This window comes from Zalophus californianus, chromosome 16, assembly GCF_009762305.2.
Source record: "Zalophus californianus isolate mZalCal1 chromosome 16, mZalCal1.pri.v2, whole genome shotgun sequence".
In the NCBI taxonomy this organism is placed as follows: Eukaryota; Metazoa; Chordata; class Mammalia; order Carnivora; family Otariidae; genus Zalophus; species Zalophus californianus.
The window spans coordinates 35,288,416-35,300,033 of NC_045610.1; the positions used below are offsets into that span (position 1 = coordinate 35,288,416).

General features: G+C 60.4%; 1 protein-coding gene across 1 annotated transcript; it reads right to left on the reverse strand.

Moving 5' to 3' along the window:
* Positions 1-97: 97 nt before the first annotated feature.
* Positions 98-6,255, reverse strand: WFIKKN2 (WAP, follistatin/kazal, immunoglobulin, kunitz and netrin domain containing 2). Its single transcript, XM_027626268.2, has 2 exons — positions 5,742-6,255; positions 98-3,025 (listed from the first exon to the last, which is right to left on the reverse strand). Exons 1-2 carry the CDS (start codon positions 5,940-5,942, stop codon positions 1,505-1,507), a joined length of 1,722 nt encoding a protein of 573 aa, XP_027482069.1. The 5' UTR covers positions 5,943-6,255; the 3' UTR covers positions 98-1,504.
* Between the last annotated feature and the right edge of the window lie 5,363 nt (positions 6,256-11,618).

Here is an 11,618-nt window from a genome sequence, read left to right on the forward strand (position 1 = left end):
ACTTCCTTCCTGATCACCAGAGCAAATTACACACACACACCCCCCACCACACACACTCATTAACCCAAACAAATCACACAAGAAGGGCTGTTGATACTATGAATTTTTAATTGGTACCTTCCTCCCTACATTGGAGGAAGAAACGAGGATGCCCCACAATGATCTTTTCTCCTTTGGAGGGGCCTGGACAGAAGGAAGGGCAGAGGAGGGAATGGGGGAGCAGATGTAGAGCTGACAGTGGCTTTCCCAAGTCATTTATCTAGTGTGTGTGTGTGTGTGGGGGGGTGGCTGGACCTGCACAGGAAGTCCAGAAACGAGAAGTCATCAACAAGCTGCCACATTCCCAAACATACCCTCCCAGCTCTCGCCTAGAGCCTCCCTCGGGTCCCTGCAGCTCCCAAGGCCACCACCAGATGGGAGCATCGAGCAACATTCCTTTTCCTTCCCAAGCCTGACACCCGTCCTCCCTCCCTTCTTTCACCCTGCTCCCCATCCCAACCTGGACTTTCCCTTCATCTCCCTTCCCACCAGAACAGATCCTGGGGCTTCTATCTGCCTTCTGTCCAAGGAAGCCAGTGGCAGATGAAAGCACACTGTCCTTTCAATGGGACCATTTGACAGTTGGGAAGGCCAGCCATGGGTCTGCTTCCCCGGGGGGGGAGGGGGGGGGGCGGGGGGGCAGGGACCCTGGGAGCTGGACATTCACATTCAGTCACCAGGAGCTGGGCATTGACTAATATCTGTGTCCTAGCACCTGGTACCCAGAAAGTGTTCAGAAAATGTCCATTGAGTCGGACTGAACAGAGCTAAATTAATACAACAACAATCAATAAACCAACCAATAAAGCCAAGGAGAAACATGAAGGATGTGTATTCTGCTGGTGCTATGGTGGCATCAGAGACTGCAGGGCCCACTTGACCGAAGCACGGGCTGACCACCGCCTCAGGACAAGGGGTGTGCCGGGTCAGACCATGCCCTCCCCCCGCCCCCCCCTCCCGCTCCCTGCGTCCCACAAGCCCTAAAATGAAGTGGTTTCTGCTCGTAGTGATCTAGGGGGCTCTGGGGAATTTGTCCAAAGAGTCCCTGGTCCCTCCTTTCTCTCCCCACCTACAACTTTTGCAAACCGATTCATTCTGTGATTCCCATGACCGTGCATACGCCACCTCCGAAAGCCTGGCTGGGAGCTGGCTGGGGGCAGGGAGAGCCAGCAGAGGCGGCTGACCAGCACAGAGAGGGTCACAACGCCCCACCGACTGGTCATCAAGAATAGCTTGCAGGTGTCTGGTGGCTTCTCCTTTGGTCCCCCTCAGCTAAAGAAGATACAGACCCCTTCTTGAGCCCAAGACTAGAAGTTGTTCTAAGAACCTCCGGTGGATTTTCCCCACTGGCCTACAACTGTCGAGCCTGACCTTGCCCAGTTTGTGGACTGAGGGGCGTTGGGGGGTGGGTAGGTGGACGAGGGCCGGGGAGGGGGCCGGGGAGGGGCGGAGGGGGGCCGGGGCTTCAGCGCAAGCCCAGAAACTCCTTGAGGACGTCGCAGGTCTTCTTGTGCAGGACCTCACGCAGCTTCCTGACCCGCCGGCTGCTGGACGCTCCCACGAAGCTATCCGGCCGCAGCACGGCCATGCCGCCGTCCACCTCGCCCATGATGATGAGTGGCGTCTCGCCCGCCGTCACGTTGGGGCAGGGGCAGCTCCAGTCCACGTGGAGCAGGGTGACCTCCAGCGGCTCCTGGCCCAGGAACTTGAGGCCCATCTTCTCATCCTTGAGGACCTCGTCCACGGTCACCAGGGCCCGCCCCGCATCGGGCTCCTCGGTCAGCTCGGACACGCGGCCCAGGATGACGAAGTCGCTCCGACAGAAGCTGGTGACGAGCTTCTGCCGCGGCTTGCAGGCCCGGCAGCGCTGGGTCCCCCGAGGGAAGGGGCAGGACTCCTCGCAGGCCTCGCGGCTCTCGAAGTTGTTGCCGTTGCCGTCGCATCCGCCGTAGATGAAGGACTGGCACTGGCCGGCCTGGCTGTTGTAGGCCCAGCGGGGCGCGTAGGCTTTGCAGGGCCCCTGCAGGGCGGGCAGGCTGCACACGGCCAGTGGCCCGCTCATGCAGGCCAGCATGCAGGCCTCGTAGGTCTCGAAGTGGTTCCGGTTGCGGTGGCAGTGGCCAAAGGTGAAGGTGAGGCAGTTGTTGGCCTGCGCATCGAAGTGCCAACGGGTCTGCTCCTCGCCGCAGTCCTCACTGTCGGGGGGCTTCAGGCACTCGGCCGCGGGGAAGGCCGTGCCGTTGGGGGTGCTCTCCAAGGTGGCCACCGCCTGACCCCCCCTGACCACGGACAGCGGGAAGTCGGCACGCAGGACCCCGGCGGCGTTCCGGGCCGTGCAGGTGTAGATGCCAGCGTCCTGGGGCTGGGCGTTGTAGATGACCAGCTGGGCGATGTTGGTGACCACCACGTTGCCGCGCACGTGGTTGGGCCGCATGACCACATTCTCGCGATCTTCCAGCTGCTTCTCCCAGGTGATCTCGGGCCGGGGCCGGCCCACCACATCACACAGGAAGCTCACGGTCTCACCCACGGTGACCGACTGGTGCACAGGGTGGTGGAGCAGAGCCGGGGCCGCCATATCCAGCCCCGGCGTCTCCGGGGAGGCCGTGGTAGGGTGCACGGTGGTCTCGGGCGGCGGGGGACTGGTGTTGGGCCACGTGAAGTGGTAGCGGCAAGTGACGACGGCCAGCGTGATGCCCTTCGAGCAGGCCTCGGCATCCATGTAGCAGCGGTTATAATAGGTGAGGCCGTCGGAGGCGCACGTGAAGCTGGGCTCCTTCTCACAACGATCTTTGCACTTACACACGGGCTGGCCGTCCCAGATGTCACACTCGGAGCCCTGCTGCAGACACATGAAGTGATCGCAGGTGGCCTCCTTGGGCATGCCCACCGGGCCCTTCTTCCCTTTCACGTCCATGTACCGGGCGGCCACACAGCTCTTGGTCCCGCACACGTTGGGGCAACACTTCTCATAGGTCTCGCACTCCTGCGGGGAGCCAGAGGGAGAGGCCTGAGCATGGAGGAGCAGGACGTGTGCCCCGGCTTCCCCCGCCCCCCGTGTCTGCGGAAGGGAACTGGTATGTGCTCACCACCTACGGTGAGCCGCACATTCGGATGATGACAGGAGATACGCAGCCCCTGCTATCTGCTGGGCCTTCTTCTAAGAACGTGTGTACCTGTCTGCTTCTCTCTTGCTCATCACAGGCCTGGCGGTGGGCAGAACCATTAGCCTCACTTCGCAGGTAGTGATAACGAAGGCACGGAGAGGTGAGGCCACTTGCCTGAGGTCCGCTACAGCTGGTAGTGGTGTGAGGTGTAGGTGTGAGAGGAGGCAGGCCACGTACCTCCCAGAGGGGACGTTTCTCTGACTACCATTTTATAGATGAAAGTGCAGAGACTTGGAGAAGTTTCGCCCAAGTCCCGAGAGCGGGCAAGTGGCAGAAAAGGGCTTCAAGCTCCAGGTGGATGGGACTCTGAAGGGAGATCTCTTCTTCCACATCATAGGGTGACCACAAAGGAGGTCTAGGTGCGAACAAATGAGCCCTGCCTCTCTTTTTTTCCACTGGGGTGAGGACGCCCTGGCCGAATTGAAGAGGTCACGCCAAACCCTAAGAAGGAAAAATCGGACACCTCTGGGACAGATGTTTGAGGCCGGCCACACACGCGTCAGGAACAGCCGCTCCGTGGCGGGCCCACGCTTGTTCAGGGCCCAGGGGAAGGGCAGGCGGGACAGGCCCGGGACGCCAGGTCCCACCACGGAGGGCTGTGCTAGGCCCAGGTGCTCAGCTCTGATGTATGCGACATTTCGTGGGGGACATCCACAAGGAAAACAGCCCCGTTGGGTGGCAAAGGTTAGCAAAGCCGTCAGCGAGGACTTACTAGGGCTATAATCCCCCTTGATGCTCTGTGGAGCCACATAAGGCATTAGTTTAATTCCTCGAAATTAGCAACATGCTCTGGGACCGACACAAACAAGGATTTCACGTGGTGTTTTCGACAATAACACCTCGTACCCACTGGGCAGGCGGGCAACGCTCCTAATCCTCCGTCCTGGTAGTAGCTCTGGGAATTACTCCCCACTAGGGCTGGCCTCTTGTGGTTCCGACTTTTATTTCAGCCTCTTTGACATTCCACATCAGCTAAGAGGGGGAAATATCCCCCACCGGAGCTGTGTGGAGACTGCCCGCTTGACTTGTTTACTGTTTTCCCCCTCTCGGCTCAGAATGGGGACTTTGTTTTGCAGTCCTTGCTTGGCATAAGCTTCTAGGCCACGCCAGGGGAGGCTTTGGGACAGGGATGGGCAGATCTCAGAGCTGGGGTCTGAGGGTGAGAGACCCAGTGGGGGATAGAGGGCAGGAAAGACTGGAAGCAGACAGGAGAACCTGCTCTTCGGCCTGAGGGTCGTAAAATTCCTTAAGAGACAGGCCCAGGGAGCTCCTTTAGGACCCTGAGGTCCATGAAGGTGTGGGTCCCCAGAGTTGGGGTGGGAGGGAGGGGGGGAAGGTATCTCTGGGCCCGGGAAACCTAGAAGGAATCCTTAGGACAGTTTTTGCTTGAGGGCTCAGAATATACCCATAGGCAAATGAGTCCCTAGCCCCACACAGGTGCCTTTTCCCCAAGACATGCGACATCAGCCAGAGCCTCACTGTCCCACACCCTACCTGATTTATCAGGCCAGCCCATGCCAGTGGAACAGACTTCCCTGCAAACATAGCCAATGACCCTCATGACCTCAGCTGAATGGGAGCGCTCTGCCCCCGTCTTCCCTTTCCTCAGCACCACCACTGCTCACTGGCAGCGTCTGGCCTGAGAGGTCTGACAACTGTACCCTGGACACCGTGGGGGCAGAGACCACTCTCCGCAGGGCAGTCATGAGCTTTTCTGTAGCCTACATGCGTTTGGCAAATGGAGCGTCTCTTCTATTCCCTGGTGCTGCCCAGCCCAGCCCTGAGCCCTAGGAACTGGCCGGGCCAGCAGGAAGCACCTCTGCCCAGGCAGGTGCTAGGTACCAGCAGGCTCTTCTTCATCACCCGAAGGGAGTGGCAGGGATGGCCCTGGGACTCGGGAGCTGGGAGAGAACTGCCCTAGCGCCAGGCCTGCGCTGCTTGCCTCAGGCTGCTCTAACGAGAGCAGAAGGGAGGACCGAGGAATCTGGCAGGTTGAAACAGTCCGCTTCCCTCCCAGGGATAACCAGGGGGTCTATTCAGAGCTGTTCCTGCCCACTCTCCCCATCAGCCTGGCCTGATCTCAGGGTCAGGGTGCGGACCCCTGTGGGCGGGGGTGGCCCGGAGGCCTCAGCTTTGCCGGAGAGACGCAGGTGCCAAGCCCACCCTCCCATCCCTGGCTGTGGGACCTCGTCATGCTCACTGCGATGTCCTGAGTGTCTGCTGTCACCTATCGAGGCGGGGCTGAAGGGTCGTGCCAGTCCCCACCATGTGCCTGGCCCGGTGCTGCCTCAGAGCCCCCCTCAGCAAACATGAGACCAGGAACCCCAGGATGAACTTGGATATATCATACCCACCTCTTCATCTGGGCCTCGGACTTGGACAGACATCACTCCCTGTTTATGTGGACTGGGGCCCAACTTCCTTCCCGCTCCCAGATCCTCCCAGAGGTGGGGGGGGGCTCCTGAGTCTCCCCAGCCCACGGCTCCCACTAACACCCTCACGTGGTCCACGTCAGGCTTCCGGATTCCCACTCACCTGGTCCGTCTCACACTCCCGCTTGCAGGTGCTCTGGGCATCCACCCAGAGGTTGGGGTTCATGTCGTTGGGGCAGATGCCCGCATGGGAATAGCGGATAGGCGGCAGTGCCAGGCCCCTTGGGGGCGCCCCGAGCAGCAGCAGGAGAAGTGCCGCCTGCGCCCAGCGGGACCAGAGCCGGCAGCACCCCAGGGCCCCCATGATGCGGTCTGCGGTGGCTCGAGACCTCCCCTGCGACGGGGCCAGGGGCTGGGGCCCACCGGGGCCTTCTCCTTCTCTGGGCTGCAGACACCTGCCCTCCCCACCCCGGCGGGCTTCCTCGCAGCCGCCGCGGCCGCCTCCACCAAGTCAGTGGAGCCCGCTGGGCTGCGCGGCTTCAGATAAAGGAAAGGTCTTTGCAAGGAAACTCCCTCTCCTGAGTGTGCAGGGAGAAGAGCCGCGGCAGGGGCCCGAGCCTGGATTTATATCCTGGGCGCGCCACCCGAGTGGGAGCGAGCTAACCTGATGCCTGTCACAGGCAGGCTGCTGGCTCCTCTGTCCCGTGGCTGATCACAGACTTGTTGCAGAAGGGGGAAAAAAAAAAGCTGGAAGCGGTTTAGGCGGGCGTATCTGGCACGGTGGGACACCTGCTTGTTTTTGACTCCAGGAGGCCTTTAACCCCTTCAAGGGCCAGAAATGGCATGTGCTTTGGGGGGGAGCTGGCTCCAGGACACGCAAGCTCCCTGTAAAGGAGCGGTTTGTTTCCCTTTCCCCCACCTCCTTGGGCCAGGCCCCCTCCTCCCCGTGGCCACCTCTGAAGAACACACAATCGCTTGTTACAAGGAGGGACCTGCAGCCGCAGGGTTAGCATCGCCTGGCCCGATAGTACATTTGAGAGCAAATGACGTGGAAAAACAACAAGTTCACGGCCATTCCAGGGCGGGCCTGAGCAGCAGTGCCGTGCTGGGTCCGCCGCCTCCCACCCCCGCACCAGGTCCCTCTGCGGGGCTGCTGGGGGGGGGGGCGGGGTGCGCGCGGACAGCTCCCTATCGCTCGGTCCCCGGGCAGTTCGCGTCTCAAGTTCCAACTTCGGTGAATTTTCCCCAAATCATTCCAGAGACACATACCAGATATGCTCCGGCTCCCCCAGCTGCCGGGACGTATCACATTCCTCGCTCCTCGATTGACACACTCGTCAGCTCCAAGAAAACCTACGGGGTGTCTCAGGACGGAGCTGGGCAGCGGCCGCCCTTGCTAACCACCCCTGGGCCGGTGCCTGAGCTCTGTTGTATGCCCGGCACCTCGGCCGTCCCCTGGGTTCCCCCACTTCACAAGGGAGAAGGTTCAGGGCCGGAGAGGGCCAGCGACTCGCCCAAGGTCAGCCACCGCGGGCAGGGAGAGTCGTCCCACTTGCTAATATTTACTGGGTTCCTGGTGTGTGCCGGGCTCTCTGTGTGCATCACGACACTCCATCCTCACGACAAACTACCTTCATTGCTGAATGGCGGAAAAGACGCCCAGAGAGGCTAAGCCACTCACCCCTCCGTTGCACAGCTATGGGATGCCGCCGTTAACACGGGAAATGCCAGTTTGCGGGGTGCGGGCCGGGGCCTTTGGACCCCCCCCTCCGCCCACCTGGCTGTCAGAACTGCTGTCAAGGTACAGCTTCAACTCTGGTTTTTACAGGTGGGACAAGAAGTTTGTGGAAACATCAGATGCTGTATTGGGGGGCACAGGGAAAGAGTTGGAAGCAGCCGTTGGAGGGGGTGGGGGGCCATTTCTCTCCCTTACGGCAGGAAATGTCAGGTACCTCAAACACTACCGAAAAGTGAGCTGGCGAAGCATATTTGCATGGGTCACTTGACCCCCAGACGGTGTGAGGGAGCGGGGTCACTGATCCCTGCAAGAGAGAGGTACCTTGTAAAGGCCAAACCACCGAGGTTTTGAGGAGCAGGAACTGAGCTGCTGCATCCCAGGGATAGTAGATGGGGTGGGCCCAGCCCACATCAGAGCCAGGAGGGACCTGGAAAGTCCCCAGCAGTGTTCTCATTTCACAGGTGGGGAAACTGAGTCCTGAACGCAGGTCCCTCCTCTTCCAGGTCCACTCTCCCCTTGAGGGCTAGGATTCACCATCTCATCTGACTGTAAAAAGGCGGCACAAGGCTTCTCTCTGCCCTGCGGGCTTTTCCCCGAGGGGGGTGTGTGTTGCCTTCTCCCCACCTCTACCAAGTCTTCCCCATCGTGTGGGTCATTCTGCAAGATCTGTCTTTTCTGCTTATGTCAAAGAGCTAATGAAGGGTGTCAGATCCTAATCCCCTAAATTATTGGAATAAACTTCCCTCCGAGGCCGGGCCCGGTAATGAAGCCAGACAGCGGGCGACGCCGGCTGCTTTGAATTCCCTGTAATTTCATAAACCCGTGTTCCCGCCGCTGGGAGCAGGGCCTCAGCCCCGCGCTTGACGAATGCAGCTTACGCAGCCTCCTTTGAAACCACAAAGGGGAAAGGATGGTGACAAATTTCTAAGCAGGACTTAGAAAAATGGTCACAGCCCTGTTACGTGAGGACAAGTGTCCAGGGAGAGGAGGCTGATCTCTGGGGAGTCACCTGAGACCACTCGAGGTGATGGGAGGGCCTGGGGTCAGCCAGAGCCGAGGTGGCCGGCAGGGGGTGGGCAGAAAAGCAGGGGAAGCTCCCCCACCCCACCTGCTCCTCGCTCGCTTGTTTTCTCTCTCTCTTCGGGGTTGACTGAGAAAGGCCTCGGTCCGCCCAGCTCGGCCCTGTCAAGAGCCACGGGCCTCCTTCCCGCCTAGGGCCCCATTTCTGGCCATTCCACTCTGAGAACTTTCAAAACAGCATCGGGGAAGAAGGGGCCTAGAACACCCCGGCTCTCCCTCTCAGCGCTTCCAAGTCTCCCACCAAAACACAGCTCAGAATAATAAATAACATCTGATCAGGGCTCGGAGCCCACACAGCGTTTGCACCTACATCATCCTGCTGACCCTCCCACCAGCCCCAGCAGGGAGCCTGGGAGGTGTCGCTGGGAGCTCCATTGTACAAGAGAGGAAACCGAGGCACAGAGAGGCTAGCTGGGCCTGCCCAGGGCCCCGCGGCTCACGCCCTGCCCTCCCCTCCTGGACCCCAGTCCTGTGCTCTTCACACAAGCCATGCACACTTCCAGCCTCCAGAAAGGCCCCCACTGGCCGCCCCGCCAGCCCAGCGTGTTTCTAAGCTGTTCTGGTACCGCTTTGAAGTCTCCTCCTGGGCCCCTCCCACAGTTCCTCAGATCTGGCGGTCCTACCTCGGTCTGCACTGGAGGCTGGCAGGCACCCCACCCTCACCACACCCCTGGGACCGAAGGGGGGGCTCTGCGGCCGGTTCCCACCGCCCCCTCGCCAGGCCTCCCTTCTGCCAGCATGAGCATCGGGGAAGTAGAGCCGGGGCTGTCACCTGAGCAGATGTCACCTGCCTTCCCCCCCCCGCCCAGGGGACATCGGGCCCAGCGTGGTCACAAGAGGGCTGGGCTCTGCCTTCGACTCAGAAGAGCTCCCTCCCCGTCCCACAGGGAGCACGGCCCCTTCACACCCTCCAGGGTGGGTTCAAGGCCAGCTCTAGGTGCAGCTGCAGGAAGTGACCCCGGACAGTGGACTCTGCGTGACCCTTGACCTCAGGCTCACCCTTCACATAACAACTTCCCAGCCACTGGGGCCTGGACAGGACAACACAGCGGACATTGTTTTCCCAATCGGCCAGGCCTCTCCCCTCTGGAGACCAGTCACACGCGTGGTGGGGACGACGGGGATGCCACGCCAGCCCCCCGGATGCCATGGCGCTCACGCACGGACCAAACCTCTTACCTCTCGCAGCATCTCCTCCTCTTTCCTTACTTGATGGTTTTTAAAGCACCCACTATGTGCTTAGTACTCTGGGTACACAGAGGAACAACCGTCCTTGTCCACAGAGAAAACACAGCATGCAAACCCATGATAAGACTAGTGAAGGCCTTCTTGGAGGTCCCCACGAGTGCTGGGGGGGGGGGCAGGCAGGGGGAGAGAGGCCCAGGGCTGCAGACGTGAGGTGGGGTGGGTCCAGAAGCCTGAGCGGGAGTCTGCAAGACGGAGCACAGAAGGCGCTTTCGTCCACTCCCCCTTGGAAAGCCCTGGCCCACAGTGCGGCCTCCTTGGCCAAGGCCCTCCCTCTGCGGGGCCCAGGCCTCCAGAAAGGGGAGGTGAAAGGAAAGTCAGTAGGTTTGGTAGATGGGGTGGGGGCGGGGGCTGCAGGTCCTGCTTTTGCCTGGGGCAGCCCCAGCAAAGCCAAACCAGCAGCCTGTTCTGGTCCACGGCTTGGGCCCCCAGACCTGAGGCAGCCACACTTTCTCCCAAACGGTTGGGGAAGGCCAGCGCCCTGGGAACCCCCTTGCCCTGATCCTTGATTTCAACATATCTGGGAGGAGGAAGAACGTAAGGAGCAAGAATCAGGGTGCTAGGGCCAAAGAAGGCCCCAGCAAGAGTGCTCAGATGGGTTCTCAGAAGGCCCAGGCAGCCTCGGCTAAAGGCAATGATTAGTCAGACCCAAGCTGGGGAATTCAATAAAGCGGGCAGCTCATTACCCAGCTGGGGATCCCTTGCCTGAGCGGCCGCAGGCCTGGGTTACATTACAGGGCTATGTGAACTCTCCCCTCAGAGTGAGACTGCACCGGGTTTTGGAATAATTATGGGGCCTCAGCAGATGGTGGAGGCGGACAGGGGAGGCCTTCAGCTGTGGGACACGTGACTTGTCTGCGTCTGTGCAGAGCAGGACATGGGAGGGTCCCCCCCTGGGCCTCGGGGGAGGCAACACTGAATCCGGATCTGAGAATTACGGGGTTGGCTGTGGTCGGGCCTGGCCCAACCCCCTAGGCCAGCCAGGCCTCCTTAGACCCCCGCCTGGGGCCGGGGGGCCCTGCTGGGGGTGCCGAGGCCCTGGAAGCTGGTTGGTGTCTGAACGGATCTGTGTGTCATGAAGCAAGAACAGGAGACACAACTTCTGGGCACCTGTGAGCCCCCAGATGCCTTCCTGGAGAAGGTGGGCATCAAGGGCTCAGCGGATTTCAGCCCTGTGTCAGAGCCTTCGCCCACTTGGGCAGCAGCGTGCACTCAGGTTGAGCACTGTGTGAGGAGTCCTGGGTTCTCAGCCTGGTCCACCATCAACCCACTGCGAGACCACCTCTACTTTCGCATCTGAGGCTGCTTCCAGCTCCCTCCTCTGTGATCCCGTGTCCTGATTCCTCCAGCTTTGCCTTCACGGACTCAGCTTCAAAAAGCCCTGAGCAGCTCTCAGCCAAGACAAACACGGGAGTGAAGAAGCCAGAAAGCCACAGGACTGCGGGGCTGCTGTGGGTCCATCTCTCCGCTCTGCTGGGGGAGAGCGGCAAACCGTGTTTCCACGCTTCCCAGGCCCGGGGGCTCCATGGGACCGCCACGCATCAGGGCACAGCCTACCTCCTGCTCAGACCATCCCTATCCTGGAAGCTTCCTCTGGCTACTCCACCCACAAGCTCCCTCCCTCTCTGCCTTACTGTTTTCTTCCTCCAGATGAGAGAGCAATGAGAAGGTCTCAGACCCGCGGGTCTCCCTGCTCACCTGCACACTGCTGTGCAGAGGGGCACGTGTTCTCTAAAACCAGATGCATTCCTCATCCCCGCTGCAGGGGTACCACATGGTGGGGGATGGGGGGCGCAAAAAACAGGCCTTTCCCGGATGGATCATTACTTCAAGACTTCCGGCTTAAAGATGGCTTCCTTAAGGCTTCTCCACACCTTCAGGATGAAAGCCAAAGCACTTATTTAACCTGGACCAATGCAAACTTCTGCCTCAGTTTCCTTTCCCAGGCTTATCATTTGCTCCTCTTTCTCTCAGACC

Bases quoted from the DNA above. Each gene is read 5' to 3' on its own strand.
- WFIKKN2 (XM_027626268.2), bottom strand. From the start codon at position 5,942: ATGGGGGCCCTGGGGTGCTGCCGGCTCTGGTCCCGCTGGGCGCAGGCG. The intron at 3,026-5,741 runs GTGAGTGGGAAT...GGCTCCCCGCAG, and splicing joins GGGAGTGTGAGACGGACCAG to GAGTGCGAGACCTATGAGAA.